A 26,256-nucleotide genomic window follows, 5' to 3' on the forward strand; every position below is an offset into this window, starting at 1 on the left:
TATTAGAGAAACTTTTAATTTCACGTCTGAAGCAGGAAGAAGCTCAGAGACGATCATCTGATCATCAACCAGAACCGATCCCAACGATAACGATCCGTATGAACCGTTGCCATGGTAACTCCTCTGGGGGCGGGGCTTAGGATGAAGGGAGGAGCCTGCAGATCTGAGTCATTTTACACTTAAAAATAAGGATTTTGATTCAATTTAGAGATGAAACTCAAAGTCCTGCACTGTAAAAACAAACGGCGGTAGTTGACGGCTGTCCGTCCTCCTCGTCTCCTGCAGGACGGACTGGATCAGCTTCAGTTGGTTTCACACGTTTTCATCCAGCAGCTCATATTTCCTGATGTTTCATGTTTCAGGAAAAACAAACCGAAGTTTTGAGATTTTCCTGCAGAGGAAACATGAGAAACATCAGGCAGGAACAACGTCCAGCTTCACTCCGGTCTACATCTCCCACAATGCATTTCACAGGCCGGGCCGAAGCATCACGGCGCGTCCACCACCGTCCGCTGAGCCTCGTACATTTTCCCGATGGAGACCTGGACAGACGGAGACACGAGGGACAAGTCAGCAGGAAAACCACAACTTACACTGAAAAACAGGGAATTTAGCTAGAAATATAAATACAATTAAAGGAAAACATTTTAATAAAATTAAAGGAAAATATTTACATAAAATTAAAGGAAAATATTTTAATAAAATTAAAGGAAAATATTTTAATAAAATTAAAGGAAAACATTTTAATAAAATTAAAGGAAAATATTTACATAAAATTAAAGGAAAATATTTTAATAAAATTAAAGAAAATATTTTAATAAAATTAAAGGAAAATATTTTAATAAAATTAAAGAAAATATTTTAATAAAATTAAAGGAAAATATTTTAATAAAATTAAAGGAAAACATTTTAATAAAATTAAAGGAAAATATTTAAATAAAATTAAAGGAAAATATTTACATAAAATTAAAGGAAAATATACTAAAATTAAGGAAATATTTAATAAAATAAAGGAAAGATTTAAAAAATAAAGAAAATATTTAATAAAATTAAGGAAAACATTTAATAAAATTAAAGGAAAATATTTACATAAAATTAAAGAAAATATTTTAATAAAATTAAAGGAAAATATTTTAATAAAATTAAAGGAAAACATTTAATAAAATTAAAGGAAAATATTTACATAAAATTAAAGAAAATATTTTAATAAAATTAAAGGAAAATATTTTAATAAAATTAAAGGAAAATATTTACATAAAATTAAAGGAAAATATTTACATAAAATTAAAGAAAATATTTTAATAAAATTAAAGGAAAATATTTACATAAAATTAAAGGAAATATTTTAATAAAATTAAAGAAAATATTTTAATAAAATTAAAGGAAAATATTTTAATAAAATTAAAGGAAAACATTTTAATAAAATCAAAGGAAAATATTTAAATAAAATTAAAGGAAAACATTTTAATAAAATTAAAGGAAAATATTTTAATAAAATTAAAGGAAAATTCAAAAACAAAAATAAATGGAAGTGAAAATATTTAAATGAAATTATTAAAGGGACCACGAACGTTCGGTGTGTTTTTTCCAAAGTTTGACATAATAGTGATGGAGTTTTACATAAACAGTCAAAAAATAAAATAAAACATATAACTTGACCTGTACCTATTGAGAAAATATTTAAAAATATTTCTAAAAATATTGAGGGAAAACCTACATGTTATTCTGATTAGTTCATATAGTAAATATATTTAATTTATTAGTCTAAAATTGTAATATAATTAATTGAAATTTTATAAAACATATTAAAATTTTTTAAATATTATGATTTAAAAAAATATTTCTTAAAAGTATTATGAGAATAAAAATTTAAAACTGAATGAAAAAGTAAAACTGAAAATACTTTAAATTGTTGCTAATTTATAATATTGAAAATCATATTTAGAAATAATTAATTTCAATTAAAGATTAAGGTATTTAGAAATATTTTCTAATTTACTTAATTTATAAAGTGAGAAACAGAAATGAGCATTAAAGAGTTTTAATGTTTCCTCCAGCAGGTGGCGCTGCAGAGAGGCTGAACTCTGATGGCAAACAGGAGAAACAATTATGCTGAGTGAGAACAGCTGTACCACTGTGTGTGTGTGTGTGTGTGTGTTCTGCATCGATCTGTGTTTTCAGTGCAGGAAGCTGAGGTGAGACCTGAGCATGGTGGACATGCAGTCGTCCAGCCTCAGCTGCCGGCGGGTCGGAGCTCCAGAGAAAAGATTTTTACTTTCAAACAGAAAATGATCAAATATTCAGCTGTGATCTTCTGAGCTCATGTCTGTTTCTGTTAACCCACTGACCTCTGACCTCATTCAGACACAGAGTCTCTGAGGTCTGGAGATGAACATTTATCTGTCACTTTGACAATAACTGGTGGTGATTCTGTGTCCCTCTGGTGTCTCCATACTGCAGAATCTCTTCACTCTGACCGACTGAAGGGAAACATTTCTGACCCTTAGACTCAAGCAGAAGGTGGAGGTTACAAAGGTCATGAGGTCATCGCTAGATTACATCAGCAGTGGGTCTGGAATGAGGCCTTAAGAGGTTCCTGTGTTCAATTCATCCCTTTACACTGGATGGAGGCCGAACCACCAAAACCAGAGCGGAGACGCCTTACAGGATCTTACAGGATCTTACAGGATCTTACAGGATCTTACAGGATCTTACAGGGCCTTACAGGATCTTACAGAATCTTACAGAATCTTACAGGATCTTACAGGAAGCCTTCAGTGTCTTGGTGAGATCTGGTGTTAGAAGTACAGGCTAGTTGTTCAATGGGTTCTTTGAGTTCTGGATGCCTCACACGTCCACAGTGGATCTGTTGTGGTCTCTGCCATGGTCAGTGCTGTTGGGCCGTGATCCGTCTGTAGGATCATCCCCCCACAGCACACGGGGTCATGACCCTCATAGCAGAAGTTGTTACTGAAGGAAGAAGACTCAGTTTGTCTTGTTTTAGCATCACTGAGGAGTTTAAACCGAGATCAGAGATGTTCAAAAGCAAACTGTGTATCCGGGTTACGGACCGGCCCCAGAGTCTCTCCGGGTTTCCTGCTCCTTGGTGTGTGTGGTTGTTCCGCTGCAGCGCCAGCAGGGGGCAGCGTCTCTCCACGCTGCCGCTCCTCTCTCTGCTCCGGCTCATTAATTATTCTGCCGTCAGACCATTCACCCCCCACATGAATCCCCTCTTTCACTTTCCGTCCTCTCTGCGAGGAGCCCCCTCGCCGTGGAGCCCCCCCACCGTGTGTGTGACCTCCTGATTGGCTGTGGTGCGGTGTAGTGGGGCGGGGCGGGGGGCGGCCAATGGGCGCCCAGGAGGCTTGGCTCTCATGTAAATTGTTGCGGCTGTGTCTCGTAACAAAGGGAAGGCCTCGCTCCTCTCCTCTCCTCCCCACATTTGTTCCTCTCTCTGCATCACTTCATCTTTTTATTGGAGCTGCTGTCAGTTTCACCTCATGAATAATCGATGGCCGAGTTGTGAAGATAAAACCGCCGCGCTCCGTTTGGAGGATTCAGGGCGGCTCACACTGCAGCCGCCAGTTTACATTCAATTAAAGCTGCTTTATGCAGATTTACAACGTTTCCTCCGGCTCAGAGCGGAAACCAGAACTGAACTGAGGCGGTTCTGCTTGCCGGACCAGACCACTGGCTGACGCCGGGCCGGGCCGGGCGCTCGGCTCCTGGCAGACGGTTCTGCAAAGCCGGCGTGTTCTGCTGCTGTCGCCGTCTCAAGCTAAGACTCAGAGATCCTGCAGGATTCTAAAACAAATCCAGCCTGCGCCTGCAGGAAGCAGAGCTGCAGCCGGTTCAGAACCTGACGGGTCCCTCAGAGGAGCCCGACCCATAACCCCACGCTACAAACCAACAGAACCATAAATCAGGATGTTATAAACTCAAAGAAAAGGTTTCTATCACTACGGCTACAGACGGGGCAAAGCAGATATTGATCAGGTCAATAAAGACAAATCAGGACATTTAAACTCTCAGGAAGTTAACGACACTACAGAGCGTCTTAAATTCAATGAATCTGAGAACTAGACTGCTTAATCCCAGGAGATTAGGAGGATTTTATGCAGGAAAGTTTTAGAGAACAGAGATTAGAGGCTTAACCTCAAATTATTATCAGGTAATGAAGAGAAAAGGAGTAAAAAAACCTTCAGAATGATAAAAAACCTGGTCAGAGCCGATCCAAAGGGAAACAAAGACATGAGTCTGACCTCTGACCTCTGAAAGGGAAACATCGAACATCTCCATCATGTCGGTTCCTGACTGAGTTCTCATTTCCTCGTTTTCAGTGGTGGGAGCCACTCATGAAAAAGCTGTCTCTGCTAACGCTAAAGCTATAACCATAAACATTAGCTACATCAACGCTAAAGCGCTACATCAACATGCTACTTAGTTAAAGCTAATGCTAACACTATTTAGAGCTAACTCTACAGCACCAACATGCACCATGTGGCAATGGCATGGTACATCTCCCTCTAGAGGATGGAGTTTGTAACTACACGCCTTCCTGAACAGGAAGTGATTCTTTGGATCAGATTTTCACTCATGGTTTCAGTTTTTGACTTAATGAGTTTTGCTGCTAAATTCAGTCAATAATCAAAACTTCAACACAGATGTTGAACTTCATTCAACTGAAAGTTCATAAAATCTCAAACTACTGCTTTACAGTTTATCAGTTTAATTTAGAGGAAGCTACGTGTGCTAACCTGACTGAAATTAGCTTCACTATTAGTCACTGCTGCTAGTTTTAAAGGGGTACAGGTGGTTTTAGGTGGTTTTAGACTAAATTTACCTGTAACATTAAAATGTACGTAAAACCTGAGAACATTTCTAAAAGAAATCCTGTTAAAATGAGAGAATCCTCTGAGCTTCACGGTGAAACCTCTGGAGAGCTCGTCTTCCTCAGAGACAGAACCAGACGATGCGTTTTAGCGTGAGCTCCTCTGAACGTCACGGCATCCATCCGCTCAGCAGCAGAACCCGAGTCGTGACGGGCCGACCTTCAGTCCTCCTCCCACCAGGCAGCAGGTGTAAGATTAACATCGCACCGCCGCTCTCAGCCGGGCTCAGGAGACACAGATCCTCAACGCAACACCCGGCTGTCTGACAGCCGCTCACCGCCCAAGCAGGTTCTGTGGATTTAACCCCAGCTAAGATGCTCTCTGTGTCGGGAAGGAACCAAACTCTGGACCTTCAGGGTCTCAGAAAGGAGAAAGAGGAGCAGAACCAGAAACACGATGCACATCTTCATCGTTTCTGACGGCAGAGATAAAAGAGGACTGAAGGTCCCGGGATGCCTGCGGACATATTCTCTGATTTTAAATTAAAAATAATAATAAAAATAATAATAAATCACTTGAATCCGACATGTTCCTCCAGAAACTTAGTTCTCCTCTGGAACAACTCACATCTGTCAATGAAGCCGAATGCAACCAGCTGCAGCGCCACCTTAAGGTCAAAATACTGCAGAAAACAGTCACATTTTCTTACATTAAAGTCAAAATTCTAAGAATAAATTCAGAAATGGCAAAAGTCAGAATTAAAAAAGATTCAGAAAAAAAATAAAGAGTCAGAATTAAACTCATAATTCTGTGATCAAATTGATATTTGTAAGGAAAAAGCCACATTTTTTCCAGAGGTCTGAATCGTTTTCTGCAGGTTGGAAGAACTTTAAGAGTCTTTGTTGGTCGGTTCATCCCGAGCGGAAACATTTATCGTCTGAGTCCCGGAGTTTACGTTCAGAAAGCCTGATCTGGCGCCGCGGCTGAGGTCAACGCCCGGACGTGTCGGCCATCTTGGCCTGCAGCCGCCCGTTTCCTGCTAACGATGAAACTTCCTGTGTGTTTTCCAAAGTGCCAGAGTTTCTGCTCTCCTCATAAATGATTCATGAACATTAAAAGCGCTTCGGGTCCCGTTTGAAAGGCGCCGCCTTCCTCTGTATCTTTTCCTCCGTTTGACATTTACAGTCTCCTCTTCCTTTTTCCAATTCTTCTCTTTTTTTATTGCTTTTCATAAAGTTGTGGAGGAGAACATTTAGCCGGTGGAGGCAGAGCAGCTCCACATTAAACAGCCAGCCACCGCATCACTCATCCTTTACTCTTCACATTCAAACTCTCAGCTTTTATGAAGCAAAACTCTGTTTTTGTTTGACTTTATGTCAGAAATCCATCACATCTGCTGCTGGTTTCTGCTCTGCGTCAGCGCCTCGGGGAAATATTTCGCTGTTAAGGTGCTAAAACCAACTGTTTCCTGTTGGGCTGCTGAGCAGCTCTGGTTGTTTATTTATGACATAATCAGCAAAACCAACCGAAGGGTTTAATCTAAATAGATCTACAAACCGAAACAAAAACGATCAGATTCATTTCATTTGCACATCATCAGAGTTCAGGAGACGTGTAGCTAAAGAGGCTAACCTTCAGTCAGGAGACCGGGTTGAAGAGCGAAGGAAAGATCAGGGAACAGGAGACGCTAGGTAGCGGGAGACGGCAGTTAGCGGGAGATGCTACTTTACTTGAGACGCTAGGTTGCGGAAGATGCTAGTGAGCGGGAGATGCTAGGTAGCAGGAGAGGCTAATTAGTGGGAGAGGCTAGGTAGCGGGAGACGCTAGGAAGCGGGAGATGCTAGTTAGCACGAGACGCCACTTTGCTGGAGACGCTAGGTAGCGGAAGACGCTAGGTAGCGGGAGACGCTAGTTTGCGCGAGACGCTAGGTTGCGGGAAATGCTAGGTAGCGGAAGAGGCTTGGTAGCAGGAGACGCCAGTTAGCGGGAGATGCTACTTTGCTGGAGACGCTAGGTTGCGGAAGACGCTATGTAGCGGAAGACGCTAGGTAGCGGGAGACGCTAGTTTGCGGGAGACGCTATACAGTGGGTAGCGGGAGATGCTAGTTAGCGGGAGACGCTAGGTAGCGGGAGAGGCTAGTTAGCGGGAGATGCTACTTTGCTTGAGACGCTAGGTTGCGGAAGATGCTAGTTAGCGGGAGATGCTAGGTAGCAGGAGAGGCTAATTAGCGGGAGAGGCTAGGTAGCGGGAGACGCTAGGAAGCGGGAGACGCCACTTTGCTGGAGACGCTAGGTAGCGGAAGACGCTAGGTAGCGGGAGACGCTAGTTTGCGGGAGACGCTAGGTAGTGGGAGAGGCTATCCAGTGGGTAGCGGAGATGCTAGTTAGCGGTAGATGCTAGGTAGCGGGAGAGGCTAGGTAGCGGGAGAGGCTAATTAGTGGGAGAGGCTAGGTAGCGGGAGACGCTAGGAAGCAGGAGATGCTAGTTAGAGGGAGACGCCAGTTAGTGTGAGACGCTACTTTGCTGGAGACGCTAGGAAGAGGGAGATGCAAGTTAGTGGGAGATGCTAGTTAGCGGGAGATGCTAGGTAGCGGGAGAGGCTAGTTAGTGGGAGACGCTAGGTAGCGGGAGACACTAGGTAGCGGGAGACGCTAGGTAGCGGCAGACGCTAGTTAGTGGGAGAAGCTAGTTAGCTTGAGACGCTAGTTAGCGGGAGATGCTAGTTATCAGGAGACGCTAGGTAGCAGGAGATGTTAGTTAGCGGGAGATTCTAGTTAGCTTGAAATGCTAGGTAGCGGGAGACGCTAGCTAGCGGCAGACTCTAGGTAGCGGCAGACGCTAGTTAGCGGCAGACGCTAGTTAGCTTGAGATGCTAGTTAGCTGGAGACGCTAGGTAGCGGGAGATGCTAGTTAGCTGAAGACGCTATGCGGTGGAGGCTACCATGTCTAGGATTCATAGTTGGACCTTCTGCATTTGCAACTTGATGTTTTCTGAGTGGAAAATGACGAACAGAAGTGCCTGTTTTTTTAAATACAAATTTTTAAAATGTTGACACGTTTGTCGTGCGAGTTTCCTAAGAACCGAGACAGAAGGGGGTTAAAGTCGACCCACCTGGCAGCTCAGGGCCTCAATCAGCTGGTTGTTTCAGGATGAGTTAGCGTCTTGGCTCCATGGGCTACCAGCCTCCGACTACAACAGTTAGAATTTCAAAATGGCTACTTTCAAATTTAGAAACTAAACTGCTGCTTTTATGGTTCATATTTACGGTGGCCGACAGGTGCAAATGCGCAGCAAAAGAGAAAACATGCAAACAAAAAAGAAGACACCCCCGAATGAAATGCAGCAAACAAAAAGAGAGACGCAAACACCCCCGAATGAAATGCAGCAAACAAAAAGTGTTGAAAACGGAAGTGCTCCAGACCACTAGGGGGAGTCAAAGAAAATAGTATTCATTTCTATGGGACCAGATGCAAGATTCAGAGAAAGAAATTTGAAAGAAAGTAAAGGTATCTCTCTGAATCTTGCATCTGGAAAGTGTGATTATTGTGAGAAGTCTGAAACAATAGAGCATGTTATTTTAGAGTGTTGTAAGTATGAAGAAGAGAGAAGATGCATGCTGAGAGAGTGTGTAGGTATTAAAGAAAGGTTTAATTTAATAGAATTTTTGAGGAGAGATTTCGGGAGTAGACATATTCAAATAATTATTCGGTATCTTAAAAAAACAAAGCTATTTCATAGGATATGAGTAGAGCAAGTTGGGTGTGAATGTGTAAAGAATATCAAAGAGGGGTATATAAAGCTATAAGCAAGTTGGATAATATAAGCAGGTGTGTATGTGTGGGGGTATGTTTAATCAGGAGTTAATGGAGGGAAAAGGTAGAAAGTGAAAGTTTATAGACCATCTCGAACCACACTCCATACTGGTAAGTGGCGGTAATGCTACTGTAAGTTTGTTGCCAACCGCCAATAAATACCAAGAAGAAGAAGAAGAAGAATCTTGCATCTGGTCCCATAGAAATGAATACTATTTTCTTTGACTCCCCCTAGTGGTCTGGAGCACTTCCGTTTTCAACACTTTTTGTTTGCTGCATTTCATTCGGGGGTGTTTGCGTCTCTCTTTTTATTTGCTGCATTTCATTCGGGGGTGTTTGCGTCTCTCTTTTTATTTGCTGCATTTCATTCGGGGGTGTTTGCGTCTCTCTTTTTATTTGCTGCATTTCATTCGGGGGTGTCTTCTTTTTTGTTTGCATGTTTTCTCTTTTGCTGCGCATTTGCACCTGTCGGCCACCGTACATATTTGTTGTTCTTCGAGTAGTTTTTCAGATTTAATCACTAGAACTTTTTAATGTGTTTGTATAAAGTATAAAAACAGGCTTTATTTCCAGGATGCAGCTCCGTGTTCATCATTAATGCTCCAACAGCCAAAACAACCAACTGCAGGATTTATCCAGAAACTGAGTCCGTCCCTCACTCAGCGGGAAGCTTTTACCATATCAGAGTATTTATGTACATGTAAGCATTTAAGAAAAAAATGGTCCAATTGGTAAAAGCTCCAGAACTGAAGTAGCCCAGTCGCTGTCCATAGAAAGACGCTCTTTGAGCTAACGGTACGCTAAGCTAATGGATCACTGACCAATCAGAAGAAAGTTCCTGTGATTCTCCAGACAGTTTGAGAGCAGCTAACCCAACTTGAAGCTCCCCCTCCCCCCCGGTTCTTTTGGTGGGTCCTTGAAAGCAGCACCGACTCTCAGGTTCTGTTTGGGTCTGCAACCAGAACCTCCCTCTGCTGCGTCTGGGTCGACTGGAAACCGACCAATGGGACGTCTTCACTTACACCCTGCTGCTGGTTAACCTTCAAACCTCCTTCCCTTAAGCCCCGCCCACCAGCTCGTTAGCCAGAAGCCCCGCCCCCTGAGGCGTTGGCCAGTGGCAGCCCGGCTGGTGAAAGTGAAGAATCTCCAGGGAGGAACAGAAACTTCCGGCCCAACTCGCCTTAATGAGGAGTTTCTTTGAAAATCTGTCGTTCCTGAACCTTAATTTCCTTCTGCAGCGAACGCTCCTTAATTAGAGACCGAGGCGAACCGAGCTACACACCGGAGTGTGTGTGTGTGTGTGTGTGTGTGTGTGTGTGTGTGTGGAGTTCCCTCGCTCGTGGCCGGACTCCTCTGATCTCCGTTTCAGTCCGATGAACCCAAAGGCAGAGTGAGGAGGAGGAGGAGGAAGGGGATAAATTGCCATCTCGTTATGCCTCCATTGTTTCGTCCTTCTCCCGTCTTCTCCTCTAATTTACGGTTTCACTCTGTGACTGAATCTGGAAAGTTTCATCAGCTGTGAAGCATCTTTCCTGTGAAGCAGCAGATTTACAGAACGATTCGACCTTGAACCGACCTCTCGCTCTTTACTGGAGAGCTGAGCCAGATCCTTCATCCATCGGTTTGTAAAGATTACAGAACAAAAACTCGACATCTGGTCCACTGCTGCTCTCTAGCGCCTCCTACAGGAAGCTCAGGTGTTTCCAAGCTGAACTCAGTTTTCCTGGACGGCTGCAGGCGGCGCATCGTGGCAGAGCTAAACCCGTCCTGCGTCTTTAAATGTACCGAATACTTTCAGTTTGATCAAAATGCTCAGTAAATATATTCTGAGCATTAAATGAATTCGTTAAGATAAAAGCTCAGAATCAGTTCACACAGTTCACAACGTCACACAGAAACGCCACCAGAAGCTCCTCCCCTTTCAGCAGAGGCTCCGCCCACATGGCAGATCCTGGAGGAGGCAAAAAAGGGAAGAGAGATGTGTGGTGTTAGAGAGGAAAAGAAGGCTGTGCAAGGCTGGTGACAACAAAGGTCAAAGGTCACAGCAAGAAGAAACAATGGAAGCAAAGCCAAAATGTAAGCTACGCTAAAACAGAAGATACGCTAACATAGAAGCTACGCTAAAATGAAGCTATGCTAGGAAAGAGTCACATGATCCTCCCTTTAATAAACTTATTTGTTTACTGAAGATAAAAGTTTCTTCTGTCGGTTTATTCCAACATTCAGGACTGGAGTTATTAGTTATTAGCTCCACAGCGATTGGTTATTGACGTTTTGCTGTCGGTTCAGTCACTGAAATGTAAAATGTCTGTTTTTCCACAGCGAGGTTAAACAGATTAAAGCAAAGTGACATCATTCAGATTCACTGATGAATCCGTTCAGATGCAACTTCAGAGCTCAGAACAGAAAACCGATGAAGAGACGGATCATCGGACGCACAGTTCAGCTAAACGAGCCTCTGAATAATCAGCCGAATGTTGATACCAGCAGGGAAACGGCAGCACAGTTAGAGCTGCTGTCCCGCTTCACTTCACTGAGCTTTTACTGTCAGCAGTCACTTTCTGTCATTAATTATCTTATTATTGCAGCCGGAGGAAAACCTTCGCCACGTCGATGAGGCGAGCGGACGAAACGAGCAGCAGTCACTCTGGGACGACACAATAGATAGGAAACGTGCTGAAGAGAGACGGAGGAAACCGAGTGGAGCAGACTGAAAATACACTGAAAACTGACTGAAAAACTGAAAACTGACAGAAAACTGACTGAAAAACTGAAAACAAACTGAAAACTGACTGACTTAAAACTGACAGAAAAACTGAAAACAGACTGAAAATTGACTGAAAACACCAACAGTCACTCAAACAGGCGAGATGGAGGAAACGCTTCAGGACGGCCCGCTTTACGCTGCAGGAGGAGCCGAGACACCGACCCAGAACAGAAACAGAACCATCCAGGGGGAGGAGTCCAAACTGAACCACTGCAGATCTACACCAGCATACCGCTGATCTGCAGCTAAGTTAGATGACCTCTGACCTGATGCTGAAGGTGAACCATCATCTTAGTTCTCCATCCAACAGACCAGATCTAATCTAGGAGGCAAACGGACCAGAAACACAGAACCTTCTTGCTGAGTTTCCATTTCTAATGTCCTCAAATGTCGGTCCATATTCTGTTGTGGTGTTTCCACTAAATAAGAAATTCAATTAAAATCACACCTGAATGAGCTTGTTAACGCGACAAGTCATTACAAATCATGACAGTGTAGGATGAGATATCGTCCATCAGCCAATCAGAGGAGGCGTCGGCGTCTGATTGGAGGTTGATCCGGGTCGCTGGGATCAAACCAACTCTGCAGGTCCAGCTGGTATTTTAGGCTTTTCAACCCAGAACTGACTGAAGAAACAAACCAAGAGTTCATTCCCACCAGTCGCTTCAACTCCAGTCCGTCTGTCTAGTCAAAGTCCAGTTGGGTTGGGGAGGTGTGACCTCTGACCTCTGGGTTCGGTTGAAGTGAATGCCAAGCAGACTGGAGACCGCTCCAAAAGCAGGAAGTGGACTACAGCGCAGGGCATTCTGGGTAAATACAACTAAAACTAACGTGTTAGCCTAGCGCTAGCAGCAGAAATGGCTCCTGGTCTTCAGCCAAAGACTAAAGAGAAAAATCTGACGCCTCCATCTTGTTTCCATCTGGTGAAGAAGGAAGTTGCTCTCAGTGTCTTCAGAGGTTTTTGTGTGGTTTCCTTCAGTGGTTCTTGGTGCAGCGCCCCCACAGGCCAGGAGGGGAACAGGTTGGTTTGGGTCAGAACCACAGCAGCTGGAGGTGGAGCAGATGATGGAGTTCTGGTTCCAGTAGAACCGGGTCCTGATGGTGACATATGGAGGTAAAGAGTTTAAATCTTTTGTTCTTTGTCCTTCACACTGGATGAATATCTCCAGAACCTCGTCGGGTTTCCTGACGTTTTTTAGCTGCTGCTGAGTTGCAACCCGATCAGGTCACTTCCTCCTCCTCCCCGCCTACTTCCTGCTCCTGGTTCGCCGCCGCCCTCCGGTCCCGTTGCATTCTCCAGTCAATGAATTTCATCATGCATGTACAGGAGGAGGAGGAAGCAGAACCACGTTGCATCAGTTCCAGATTTCTAAGAATAGAAGAAGAAAAAGAGAAGAAACTCGCCGAGGAGGAACAGAAAGCAGATGCTGCAGCTCTGAAATCACACGCCGTGTTTATCACATTACATCATCTCTAACAGCTTCAGCGGCAGCACAGATTACATCAGATACACTTTACATACCGGGCTGAGATTTCATCGATCAGCCAGGAAACTGGTAAAAGCTGAGAGGAGTTCGGCCCACAGAGCAAACGTCTCGGCTCCAGACCAGCGCTCGGTTTCATGAGGAGACATTTTTACAGCTGATCTGCTCAGAGAACCAGCCGAGAACGAGAACTCAGCAAACTTCAGTCAGAGGGAAGAAACTGCTGGTTCTGGGAGGACAGGAGGAGGATCTGATGGTGCAGCTTGGTGGACGCTCCTGATGGACGGTTTGAAGGGAAACGCTTCAGATTTTACAGCTGAGAAATCAGAAGACTTCATTCTGAGACAGACATCATTCTGAGGCAGACTACATTCTGAGACAGACTTCATTCTGAGACAGACATCATTCTGAAACAGACTTCGGTCTGAAGCAGACTTCATTCTCAGACAGACTTCATTCTGAGACAGACTTCATTCTGAGACAGACTTCATTCTGAGGCAGACTTCATTCTGAGACAGACTTCATTCTGAGACAGACTTCATTCTGAGACAGACTTCATTCTGAGACAGACTTCATTCTGAGGCAGACTTCATTCTGAGGCAGACTTCATTCTGAGACAGACTTCATTCTGAGACAGACTTCATTCTGAGGCAGACTTCATTCTGAGACAGACTTCATTCTGCCAGCTGCCAGCTGGAACTGCTATGTTAAAAATAACAATAAAATGTCCCAGGAATTATTGTGATGAACGATAATAAATTAGTTTAATTATCGTTCAGTTCTGGTCTTTTATTGGAGCCAACAGAGAAACACGGCCATGTTTCTGGACTGCAGCTTCAGTCGGTACAAACACTTCATTCTCTCTCAAACCGTTTGGACCTGATGGTGCTGCCGTAGGTCAGAGCTGCACAAAGGTCACCCAAAGGTCATTAATGGCCCTGACTTCATTTAAGATGCCAAACTACAGGTTTGTGATTTTAGCTTCTGGTTTTATAGACGTCTCTTTACTGGGACAGAACAACATGGCCGCTCCTCCCATCTGGTTTCTGGAAGTCAGACCTTTAGGTCCGAGCCTGTAGCTCTGACCTTCTGACCTTGAGCTCCGATCCTTGTCTCTACAGGCCAGCAGGGCGGCGCTGTCCTAAATGAGCAGCTTCCTCCTCACAACCTGACCTCATCTGGTCAGCAGCGCCTCGCTTTATGGATCATCTGGATGATGATGATGATGATGAAGTGTCTGCAGCCATAATGAAGTCCTGAGAAAGTGCTGCTTCTCTCCACCTGCTACCGAGGAAGAGGAGGAGGATGAAGGTGTCAGCTTTCATCCAGCTGATCAGCTCGCTAACACGGTTAGCACTAACAGAGCTAACTGTTAGCACAGAGGCGCTCCATCTAGATACCCAAACCTGCAGGCCGTCGCAGGAAACAGTACAGGAGGAAGAGGAGGAGGAGGAAGAGGAGGGGACGCCGCGCCCATGCCGGGTGCTGCCCTACTTTTCTCCTCCGCTACTGGATCAGGTTTCCTAGAACCCACCGGGTCCGCAGACGGAGCAGAACATCTAGATCACTGCTGATCTACATCACAACATCTACATTTCTCCTCAGCGTTACTTGATGAACAAGTAACGCTTATCAGCGTTCATCAGCGTTACTTGATGAACACATCGATCCTAAAACTTGATGTTTTAGGATTTATTAATTTCCTGACTGAAACCAACGAGAAAACGGTCCTGAATGAGTTCAGAGGTTTAGATAAGAGAACATAAAGCTGAACTGAACACACTGGTTATAACCATAAAGCAGGAAGTGGAAAACTAAGTTCACCCTCACTGCTGCCTCCTGGTTGAAGCATGAAACATGAAGCAGAACCAAAATGGCCGCCTGGAAGGAGAAACTCTTCTCTCCCGAACAAGATGGTGGCAGGACTGGGGTCCGCAGAGCTGCAACGGGATGGAGGAGGAAGAGACGACAAGGACGGCGTCCTCTGGACAGAAGAGACCAGAGATAATGGAGGAGCAGGAGTGATGCTGTGGGCTTGTGAAAATCTGTCTGTCGCTGAGTGGATCATGATCTACGGCAGCTGATAGGGACAAACGGATGATGCAAACTCCAAGACACACAATGTAAAAAACAAATGCAGCAAAAAAATTTTGGGAATGGAAAAAAAGTACAAAACAATTCAAACTGGCTCCAGTAAACGCAGGTCCTCCAGACCACTAGGGGGCATCATCTGGGACCAGACAACCAGTAAAGACGGGAGGAAGGCAGGTGAAAGAAAAGGTGTATTGGCTTGCTGGTAGGTTTCGGGTTTGTTGCTCGTAGGTTTCGTTTTGTTGCTGGTAGGTTTCGGTTTGTTGCTGGTAGGTTTCGTTTTGTTGCTGGTAGGTTTCGTTTTGTTGCTGGTAGGTTTTGGGTTTGTTGCTGGTAGGTTTCGTTTTGTTGCTGGTAGGTTTCGTTTTGTTGCTGGTAGGTTTTGGGTTTGTTGCTGGTAGGTTTCGGTTTGTTGCTGGTAGGTTTTGGGTTTGTTGCTGGTAGGTTTCGGTTTGTTGCTGGTAGGTTTCGGTTTGTTGCTGGTAGGTTTCGGTTTTGTTGCTCGTAGGTTTCGGTTTGTTGCTCGTAGGTTTCGGTTTTGTTGCTCGTAGGTTTTGGTTTGTTGCTGGTAGGTTTTGGTTTTGTTGCTGGTAGGTTTTGGTTTTGTTGCTCGTAGGTTTCGGTTTGTTGCTGGTAGGTTTTGGTTTTGTTGCTCGTAGGTTTCGGTTTGTTGCTGGTAGGTTTTGGTTTTGTTGCTGGTAGGTTTTGGTTTGTTGCTCGCAGGTTTCGGTTTCATTGCTGGTAGGTTTTGGTTTGTTGCTGGTAGGTTTTGGTTTGTTGCTCGTAGGTTTCGGTTTCGTTGCTCGTAGGTTTCGGTTTCGTTGCTCGTAGGTTTCGTTGCCATGTTCTGGGATTGCTGCAGTTTCTGCGAGCTGCTGCTCCTTCCCGCCTCCCGTTCAGGCGACATTAAAACTGATGTAAACACGTTACCAACAAAGGTCAGATTTATTATAATCCAGTTAAATCTGCATCTGTGCGGCAGGACGGCGAGGCGTTGACGCTCCATGCGGCGTCTGCAGGCTGAGCAGGTAATCAGCTTAACCTTTACAGGACAAAAAGGATGAAGGTGACCAGGTAGTCTTCATCAGCTTTAATATTTACAGCCCAGAGACAATCGCTGCTTTGAAATGTTTAATCAGAAACCAGCAGCTGAATGTTCCCGGCCGCCTCCAGACTTCTGGTTAAACTTTGGCTTCTGCAGAAATCTGAAACCAGAACCACCGAGGGTCCGACCCAGGTCCGGTTCCTGATGGCCCGGTTTGAATATGGCACTGCTGTTTGGAAACGAATCAATCAGGCTACGCAAATGACATCATCACATGTTGTCAGGAAACAGGTTCAAACCAGAGAGTTTTCCCAGCTGGATGTTTGAAGGTCTCCGTTTGGTTCCTCTGGTAAGGCACAGAGGAACCAGCGGACGGGAAGGTCTGAAAAGTCAGACGTGTTTCCATCTCTCTGTTAGCGCATTAGCTCTTTCAGAAAAGCCGAAACCCAAGCAAGCATGAAAACCTTTTTGTGAAATTGAAGTTATTTCATGTCATGTTAAGGTGATGCTTCAAAGTAAGCATAAAAAATGGCTGATGAGGAGAAAGGTTTGAAGAGCAACGTGATCATGTGATCAACTCTCTTCCAGAGAGACGGCGCTCAGGATAAGAGGAGCGATGCTCCAATCATGCCTGCAGGTGGCTACACTGTAAAAACACTAATAATGATTCCTCAATATGGATGAAAAGCTACCAGCTGTAAGTGAAATAATCTGTCAGTGGAACCAGAATTTTCATCGTTAAGGAATTAAAATAAACTTCTACATGTTGCTTAAAAGTTTCATGTAAATTTACCACTATACTAACTTCCTCGTTAGTATAGTGGTGAGTATCCCCGCCTGTCACGCTGAGACCGGGGTTCGATTCCCCGACGGGGAGAAGTTACCTTCAGGTCCCTCTTGAAAATGAGATCTAAATCTCAACGGGGTTTACCTGATTAAATATAGGAATATTATTAATTTTGTCTTATTCCAAGTGGAACCAGATATTTACACTAGAAACTGGACTAAAGGACAGCGAAAAGGGTTTCAGTCCAGGTCGTGATGAGGTCGGCCGGAGAACCTTTGGGAGGTTCTGGGTCAGGTTCTGGTTCTGGTTTTGGGGCTGGCTCTGGGTTGGGTTCTGGGTCAGGTTCTGGTTCTGGTTTTGGGTCGGGTTCTGGGGCAGGTTCAGGGGTGGGTTCTGGAGCGGGCTCTGGTTCAGGTTCTGGGGCAGGTTCTGGTTCTGGGGCAGATTCTGGTTCTGGGGCAGGTTCTGGTTCTGCTCGGCGGTGGGCCTCTCCATCGCTCAGTGAGGATTGAAAGCCTGGATGCAGACATACTGAAGCTGAAGGAGTTAAATTAGTTCCTCTGTTTCTCGGCTGTTTCTGCAGCTTTACGTCTTTATTCTGCGTCTCGTTTCCGTTCCAAGGCCTCCTTCCTGAAATCACACCGATTACAGAGAGCAAACTGCTTCAGCTGCTGCTCTACAAACAGAGGCGGCTCTGCAGCTGCAATCCATCATCTTTACTCCCTAACTAACTTACAGAGGCTCAGCGGCTCACGCGGCCGTGAGGGTACCCGCAGACACAATTAGGAACAAACTCAACTTTTTAACAGAGCCGGCGGCGCTGCGGAGGAGCGCCAGGACGCCCACGGGCGCCAGATCAGCTCACGCCCACACGCCCACACTGGACACCAACACAGAGGTTGGGAGGCCGTCACGCTGCAGAGGTCACACTGACCTTGGAAACACAGAAACGTCCCTCGATGTTTCTGGATTTATGTTGGATGTTTAGATCTATACTCCTCCTCCGTTCTGCTGCGCTGCCTCTTTAACGCGCCGCCTGGATCTGGACTCGGCGGAGGAAACCTGAAGCCACGCTGAAGCGCCACAGTATGGATTTCTGCAGCAGCCCGTAGTATTTGATGCGTTGTAGCGGCGAGCGCTTTCCTCCGCTGCAGCATCTGAGTCAGCGTGGGCGGGAGGCAGGAGGTAAACAGGAGCTGTGAGGCGTCAGGAGCCGATTCTCCAGGACTGAAGAGTTACTACTGTATAAAACCCGCTGCTGTCCATTCAGTACCAGAAACACAAATCCTCTTTACTCCATGGTTTATTTCTCATAATGAACCTGAATTTGTTTCTTTATTAAAGGCAAAAAGAATCTACAAACCAACCTGTTGATGTGAAAAATATTCACCCTGTTAGCTGGTTACTGGTTAATATGGATGAACTTTGAACTTTCAGGACATAACTTTGAATTTTATAATTTCTATCATTTTCTAATGTGACTCTTCAAAATGTGGTTAAAAATGTTGATTTTACAGTTAATGACTCAAAATGCTTCACTAAAATGTAAAAATTGGATAAAATGCAGATTTATTTTGGTCTAAAGATCCGATGAGTCGCCTGGTGAGTGAAGGTGGATTTGATCGACCCGGTTTCAGATCGGGTCTGATGGATCCAAACTGGAACATCTGAAACCATCTACAAGCAACACGAAGCATCACAAACCCACAGCCAAGCACGGTGGTGGCAGAGTCATGCTGTGGGCCTCACAGATCTGGAACACGAGCAGATCTGGTTCTGGCCGTGATGGGCCCAGTGTGACGGGCTCAGTGTGACGGGCCCAGTGTTGGCCCAGTAGAACCAGTGTTTACTGGTTCCATGATTCTGCTGCATTCAGATCATTTTTCTGCGGCGATAAATAAAACGTCCGACCAGCTGGACTCTGTCTGCTGGAGGAACCTCATGAATATGGGAGCAGCTCAACCTGCCGCCACCAACAGGCGGATGGAAAAAACTGACACGATAAATATTATCAACATTCAGCAAACACACACACACACACACACACACACACACACCCCAATCAGGCGTTTCTCCAGCTCTCCCAGTACAACCAGTAAACCAGAACAAACTGGGTTTACCCGTTTCTGATGTTTTGGTCCTGCTCATCGTTATCCTCCCTCCCTGACTGGTTTACAGCGGTACTGTTACCATGACGACCAGGTTCGGCAGTGAAATGTCAGCATGTAAATGTGATAGTTAAAGTGGAGTCCAGACAAAACGGGACGGAGACGTAAATGTCAAAACATTCATGAGTTTGTTTTAGACGGCAGGAGTCAAGTGAGCTTCCAACCTTCCTACAGTTAGAACCCAAAAAACACCTTCCATCGACCCCAGACCGTTTCCATCGACCCCGAACCGCTTCCATCGACCCCGAACCGCTTCCATCGACCCTAAAACCGCTTCCATCGACCCCAGACCATTTCCATCGACCCCGAACCGCTTCCATCGACCCTAAAACCACTTCCATCGACCCTAAAACCACTTCCATCGACCCCAGACCGTTTCCATGGACCCCGAACCGCTTCCATCAACCCCGAACCGCTTCCATCGACCCTAAAACCACTTCCATCGACCCTAAAACCACTTCCATCGACCCCAGACCATTTCCATCGACCCCGAACCGCTTCCATCGACCCTAAAACCACTTCCATCGACCCTAAAACCACTTCCATCGACCCCAGACCGTTTCCATGGACCCCGAACCGCTTCCATCAACCCCGAACCGCTTCCATCGACCCTAAAACCACTTCCATTGACACCAGACCGTTTCCATTGACACCAGACCGTTTCCATGGACACCGAACCGCTTCCATCGACCCTAAAACCGCTTCCATCGACCCTAAAACCGCTTCCATCGACCCTAAAACCGCTTCCATCGACCCTAAAACCGCTTCCATCGACCCTAAAACTACTTCCATCGACCCCAGACCGCTTCCGTGGACCCCGAACCGCTTCCATGGACCCCGAACCGCTTCCATGGACCCCGAACCGCTTCCATGGACCCCGAAACGCTTCTATAAACCCAAAAACACTTTCATAAAGCCAAACATTTCATAAACCCGGCTGGGACTGCTGTCCCCGTTCTCCTCTGGGATTGGCCGAGAGGCTGCGGTCGTTATGGGAACAAAGTGAGCGCTGGCGGACGATTAGCCTGCAGTAATGAGCCGACAGGTGGTCAGTCAGACCGCAGGTGTTCATCTGTATTCACGGCCCCCTCTGGCTCTGAGACCCGACCAGAACCGTCCAGAACCGGGAACACCACCTCAACCTGCCTGTTAGAGTGAGACAGTGTGTGTGTGGGTATGTGTGTGTCACACCTGTCTCTGAATCAGCGCCAGCATCTGCTCTCCCTCCTCCATCAGCCTCTCCACTGCTTTCGGATCTTCCACTTCCCTGTTGGCCCTGAAGGCATCACGAACACGCCGCAGTGCGTACGTCCTGCAACACACACACACACACACACGCTGTGGTTTCATTTATAAAAAGGAAAGGCAGGCCAACAAGCAGAGAGGGAGGGAAGCAGGAGCTGCTAAACCCTGGGAGGAGTTCAGAGCAAACAGCCGACCAGAGGTGGAAACGGCTCCACACTAAACCAACAGGAAGATAAATTAGAGCCAAACAAACCTCAGGGCGGCGCAATAAAAAAACAACAACCGCTTATTTATTTGTTTTTCTGCTCCTTGCATATAAAGAAACCTGCAGCAGCACAAAGAGATGCTGCTGATGAGCGAGCGTCGCAGCGGGAGCCGCTTCCTGCTTTATGAGCACAATTCACCCGAGGACCTGAGGAAGAGGAGGATGAAGGCTCAGTCAGCGACACCTCGGCTTCAGACGGCAACGCAACGAGACGCAGCAACCAGCCAATCAGAGAGCGGCAGGCCAGGTACTGAAAACCTGGAGGTCATTAAAAACATCAAACTGGGGAGAAAAAGATGAGAAAAAAAAAATTAAAGAAAATGAGGGGGAAAGAGGACAAACGGCGGACATCTTTAACCTTTCACTGATGGTGCTTTAATATCCCACAATCCTTTGCTGCATCAAAACGTCTGACCAAACAAACATGAAACTGTTTCAGGTGTAGCTGTGAAGGTCGTCTGATTTTCCTGAATGATCAGCAGAGTCAGAATCAGAATAAAGATAAGGTCCGGTTCTGTTGGACAAACAGAACCGGACGGGTCAGGAACCAGAACAACCCAGCAGCCTGTGGTGGCGCCGCTGAGCTCCTCCTAGCAGAACTGATGGGATTTGAGCTGAAGCTCTGCAGAGACCGATGAGCCGCCGCTGGCTGAATCGGGTCAACTCTCTGACCCGATGCAAACCGGACCCGATGGAGCTTCATCACAACCTGCTCCTCTCAGAACGTTCACATCCTGTCATCAGGTCCAACCAGTCAGCTTTACAGACGACCTCGGCGTTGACCTCTGCAGAGACCAACGGTCTGTTTGGCTCCATCAGGTCTATAAAGTTTGTCTCAGTGAATTGGAGGAACAAACTGCAGCTCTGACCAAAACATCCCAACATCAAACATAAACAGGCAGAGGCTTGAGGTAATCACTCCTGGATCCCCAGGAGGATCCAAGGAGATGGAGGTCTGGGTCTCAAACAGGAAGACAGAGGGACAGGAAGACAGAGGGACAGAAAGACGGAGGGACGGGCTGATGGACAATAGATGGACAAACTAGTTGATGGATCTTTGGGTCGATGGATGACAGTAATGGGAGGATGGACAGATGACACAATGGATGGACCAGTCTGACCAGTGGACATCCGAAGTGGTTGATGGCCAGAACAGGAATGTGTTCTCGTCCCAGGAGGAGAAACTCAGATTGTATGGGCTGATGGACATAGTGAGTGATGGACAGACTGGTGGATGAACATATGGATGGTTGACGGATGTACTGACAGATTAATGGATGGATGGACTTTGAGTTCACTTGATTTTTTCATTGCTGCTGTCAGAACATCTTGTTTCTGCAGAAACTAAAATGTTTGTGATGCCTGGAGTCCAAAGACAGACTGGAGATCCAGATTAGAGTCTGACTGAAGGGAAGGAAACCAGAAAGAGATGAAGGACGGATCAGAGAAAGAACTGATAGTTACTGTTGTATCTGTATTTATTAATAAGCAGCAGCAGCTTCTGTACCTGTCAGCTCATTGAGGAAAACCCGACAGCGAGACTCCAGACAGTGAATGACTGAACGGCGTGTTTGTGAGAGAGTGAGTCATCCCGTCACGGGAACTTCAGAGGGAAATCTCCTCTCTGATCTTCAGACGAAGAGACGGGAAGGGAAGAGGAGACGAGGAGAGGAGGTGAGGAGACACTGAAACTGGAGTTTCACAATCACTTATTCATCACAAGTCTTTGTCATCTTGCTGATAAGTTGACAGTTCTTAGAGCGCCCACGCTGCGTGGAGGATGCTGCGGGGGGAGGATATTTTTAAGCAGGAAGCAAAGACATAAGGAGAGAGAGGAGAGACAACATCAGGAGGCAAAGACACATCTAACCCAGGTTGCTCTTGATTACAATAATCCCTCTTTTCCATTTAGAGATACAGAACGTTACAGTAACCAGGAACACATCATTCCTGAACCCAGTTCAGCCGTAGGTCCATTGGTTGATGGTACCGTTAGGGCGGAGCTACTGGACTCAACACCGTCCATTGACACAGAAAGTGTGTCACGTCTGTCGTTGCTCTTGTTTGACGATGCGTTCGGTGTTTGAGTTCAACCTGTTTGGTTAAAAGTCAGGCTTTTTAAAGCTCAATGATTGGTGATCTGTGAGAAACCTCCCCCTATGTAAAGCCACTTCTCCGCCTGAATGGCTTTAACTGCTCAGATTCATCTCCATTAGCAGATCCTCCCTGTTTTTAGTACATCACTGCAGTGGCAGTGCAAGCTGGGAAAATATGTCCGTTGAGCTCAAGCAATTTGACTGACCCCTGACCTTGTTCGTTCATCAACATGTCACTTTAGACCACGAGCATCTCAACCACCCCAATGGCCGGCGGACATCTTGCCTGCTGCCAGAGAGCTGCTCAGGGTGGAAGAGTGTAACCTTGGTCAACGTGCGTCAACTTTTAGAGCAGAATGACGATGATTTCATCGGCAGTGTCTCTAAAGAACGAGCAGCAGTGAAAATCCAAGGACCAACGTTCTGTCAGTTACTCACCAACCAGCTAGAAACACTGGAACTACGTAACATTGGTTTGGTTTGGTGTGAATTTCATTCCTCCTTTAGGTTTTTCATAAAGTTCAATCGCCTTGGCTAGAACCAAACCAGACATTAACCAGACGGAGTGAGACTTGATAAAGGAGAAGCAGCTAAAGACTAAAGTCTTCAAGTCCCATATTTGATCTAAGCTGGCAGATCAGACATGATCTAAATGCAGAGGATAGAAACAAAGAGAAAACTGGTTCGATCTAGACAACTTCAGATGTAACAGATCAATCACTGTTCACCTGTAAAACTAGGGAATGTTGTTCACTTTTATCATGAGTCAGTACTTTGGTTTCAAGTCTGTCTGCCTGACTTTGCAGAAAACGCCACAGATCTCAAAGCTCTTGCTGGAAATAAAACAGTTTTTATTAACTATACTCTGTGTGCCTGACTGTCCTCCCTGAGACGATCCAAACTGCTGAGGTTCTGCTCTCCGCAGACCGCTCTGCTCCTCATCACCTCACTGTTTCACTTTCCTCTGGAAGATCATGAATGTTTCACCTGACTTCTGTTGGTTTCCGTGTTTTCTCTGGTTGACAAAATCTTCCAAACTCAGGCTGAGTTTTATCCCAGGAAGAGCAGCGAGCGCCTGCCTGGCTGTTAGTGCAGCATCAACAGAACAGCGCCAGCAGCAACGTCTGGCATATTCAGGTCACTCCACAACAACCTGGAAGCTCACAGGTACGGCTCAGAGCAGGAGCAAATCACTCCCACACGCTGCGCTGCTCCGCTTCCCACCAGGACATAACGGCACTTTGTGTGTCAAAGAGGAGTCACAACTCAGAGAGGATGGAAATGTTCACAAGCAGCGGTTAGATGTTAACATTTTTATTAGAGGAGTCTGACACAGAGACAAGAGACGTCATTAAAATAGAAATTTTATAGCTTGATTTTAACACGATTCATATTTTTTTATTAAGTGCTCCAAAAGCTGACTTTCCTCTGTGATGTGGGAACATTCCTGAAAAACTGTAATTTAACCAGACGCTTCGAAGCGGCTCTGATGCGACGTCCTGTGTGTTGATACAGAACATTTTGACTTGTTTACTTGCAACTGAACTTTGACTACAAAGTTATTGAGGGGAAAAATGGCGGATTCATAAAACTGATTAGCTGGAAGTCATGACCTTGTTTAGCAGTTCCACAGCAAATGCTGTAATACACAAAAACAACGTTACAGCGATTAAAGAAAAATGATCAGACTAAAAAATAAATCACAGAAAGAATATAAAGATATCTACACAAAACAAGGAGATAATAAATTAATTTTCTGCACTCCTAGACACTCAAAGATGTATTTAAGTGGATTTTTCATAATATGTCTCCTTTAAATGCTGGGATCCGTTTGTGACGTGTTGCTACCACTAGGTGGCGATAATGCACCAAGTTGCCAAAGCTTTGAAACCTCATAAAGACGTAAAGACCAGCAGGAAGACGTTCATTTACGGTTGATAGAATAAAATTATTTTTATTGTCCCTCAGTGGGAGGATTCAGTTTTATCTCATGACTGAACAATATTTCTAGCTTTTACGGTTATGATGATGCTGAAGTAAATCCCAGATCAGCTGACTGGTCGGTTCTGCTCCAGATAAACTGATCCACAGGTCAGGCTGTTCCAGAACCTCCTGACTCATACCTCTCTACCAAGTCCATTCGGTCAGAACTGAACCTGTTTTACAGCAAACCTCTGATCTCTAGTGGTCATTTCACTGCATTGACACAATGAAGCTAAAGCTACGTTTACAGAAGCTCACTGCCTGTAACCTGACGCTATTTTCATATTTTAGTTTTAAATTTCGACAGAATGCCTAAACACCTGGAGTCAGCTGTAGTTGTCATGCCAGGCCATCAAATGGTGCTGTGATTTTAGCATGTCACTGAACACACGTGTGCTTTTGACCCTTAGCTTCACCTCATGCTAAACAGTCACCGGCTCCGATGAACCAAGCGCTCATGTATACCAAGCCATGTTAAACTGAACAGGTCAAGTATCAAGATGCTATCCGCCATTGTTTTTGTTGTTATCCAGAGTACTTCACATCTCCAGCAGCTGCTACAGAAAAGTTTCACTTTGATTCTTAGTTTCAAAACGTCCTGGTGTCAGAACCTCTGACTGGAGAACGGCTCCGTGTAAACCAGAATCTCTTTATTGTCAGATCCAGTTTGAAATATCCAGATTTTTAAAATGTAACTAAGCCCCGCCTCCTGACAAAGTTCGGAAAATGTAACCAAAGTGGGCGGAGCCAAGAGACACAGAGGGGCGTGGCCAAATTGTAGGCTGATCTGATCTGATCAACTCTTCAGACCCTTTAGAAACGTTTTCTTCTTCAATAAATAAAAACTGACTAGCGACAAATCTAGCAACATTTTTTCTGTAGTATTGGAGACTTTTATGGTTTTATACCTGAACCAGAGCTGTGATGTAGACGCTGTAGGGCTGGAACCAATAAGAAAATTCAACTGCAGCACCCACTGCTTGTCCCACAGAGGGCAGCACTAAGACAGCTTTCAGACAAATATTGCATAGTTTTAAAAAATTACACACAAAAATTCAAATTTGAACAGAAACATAAAGATAGCACCTTCAAAGGCAAATGTAGACAGTTAATCTGCGAAAAACAATGTTGATTTGGAGTTAGGAGTTGCTTTGAGATGTAAACTATTTAAAGCAGCAGTTAACTCATCATGACCTGAACACCATCAGATTTAAAACGTGTTTAAAAGCTGATGTTGTGCGCATTAATGTATGCTCACATTAATGGTTCTGTGGTTTAAACTGTCAGAGTTCATGTTAGTCTGGGAACTGAACCTTCAGTTCTCCTTCAGGACATCCAGGGTTTCATAAACACTGACCCTGCTTCATGTAAACACAGCGGCTAGCTGCGTGTTTAGCCGCTGACAGGCAGTTTAAACCGGCCGGAAGGACCCCTCACACCGCCGAAAAGCCCCGGACTCACCTGTAGTTGTAGGAGGGGAACCTGCTGCTCTCCTTCAGCATCATCTTGTAGAGAGAAATCACCTGAGACCGAGTGGCAGCAGCCATGATGCTACACAGTACGCGGCTCCGTCCCTCTTTCCGTTTGAGCTCCGGGGCCCTTATTTCTAGGCAACCAAGTCGTGCCTGAACAGAAGCAACTATTTCAAATTGTATGTTAATCACAATTTGATTATTTGT

The 26,256-nt window shown here is 45.3% G+C and overlaps 1 protein-coding gene across 1 annotated transcript; it reads right to left on the bottom strand.

Moving 5' to 3' along the window:
- On the bottom strand, window positions 1-26,178 carry lyrm4 (LYR motif containing 4). Its single transcript, XM_023326502.1, has 3 exons — window positions 26,039-26,178; window positions 20,180-20,300; window positions 1-542 (listed from the first exon to the last, which is right to left on the bottom strand). The coding sequence occupies exons 1-3, from the start codon at window positions 26,122-26,124 to the stop codon at window positions 489-491; spliced, it is 261 nt and encodes an 86-aa protein (XP_023182270.1). The 5' UTR covers window positions 26,125-26,178; the 3' UTR covers window positions 1-488.
- Between the last annotated feature and the right edge of the window lie 78 nt (window positions 26,179-26,256).

The sequence above is a fragment of the Xiphophorus maculatus genome, chromosome 21, assembly GCF_002775205.1.
Source record: "Xiphophorus maculatus strain JP 163 A chromosome 21, X_maculatus-5.0-male, whole genome shotgun sequence".
Taxonomy (NCBI): Eukaryota; Metazoa; Chordata; class Actinopteri; order Cyprinodontiformes; family Poeciliidae; genus Xiphophorus; species Xiphophorus maculatus.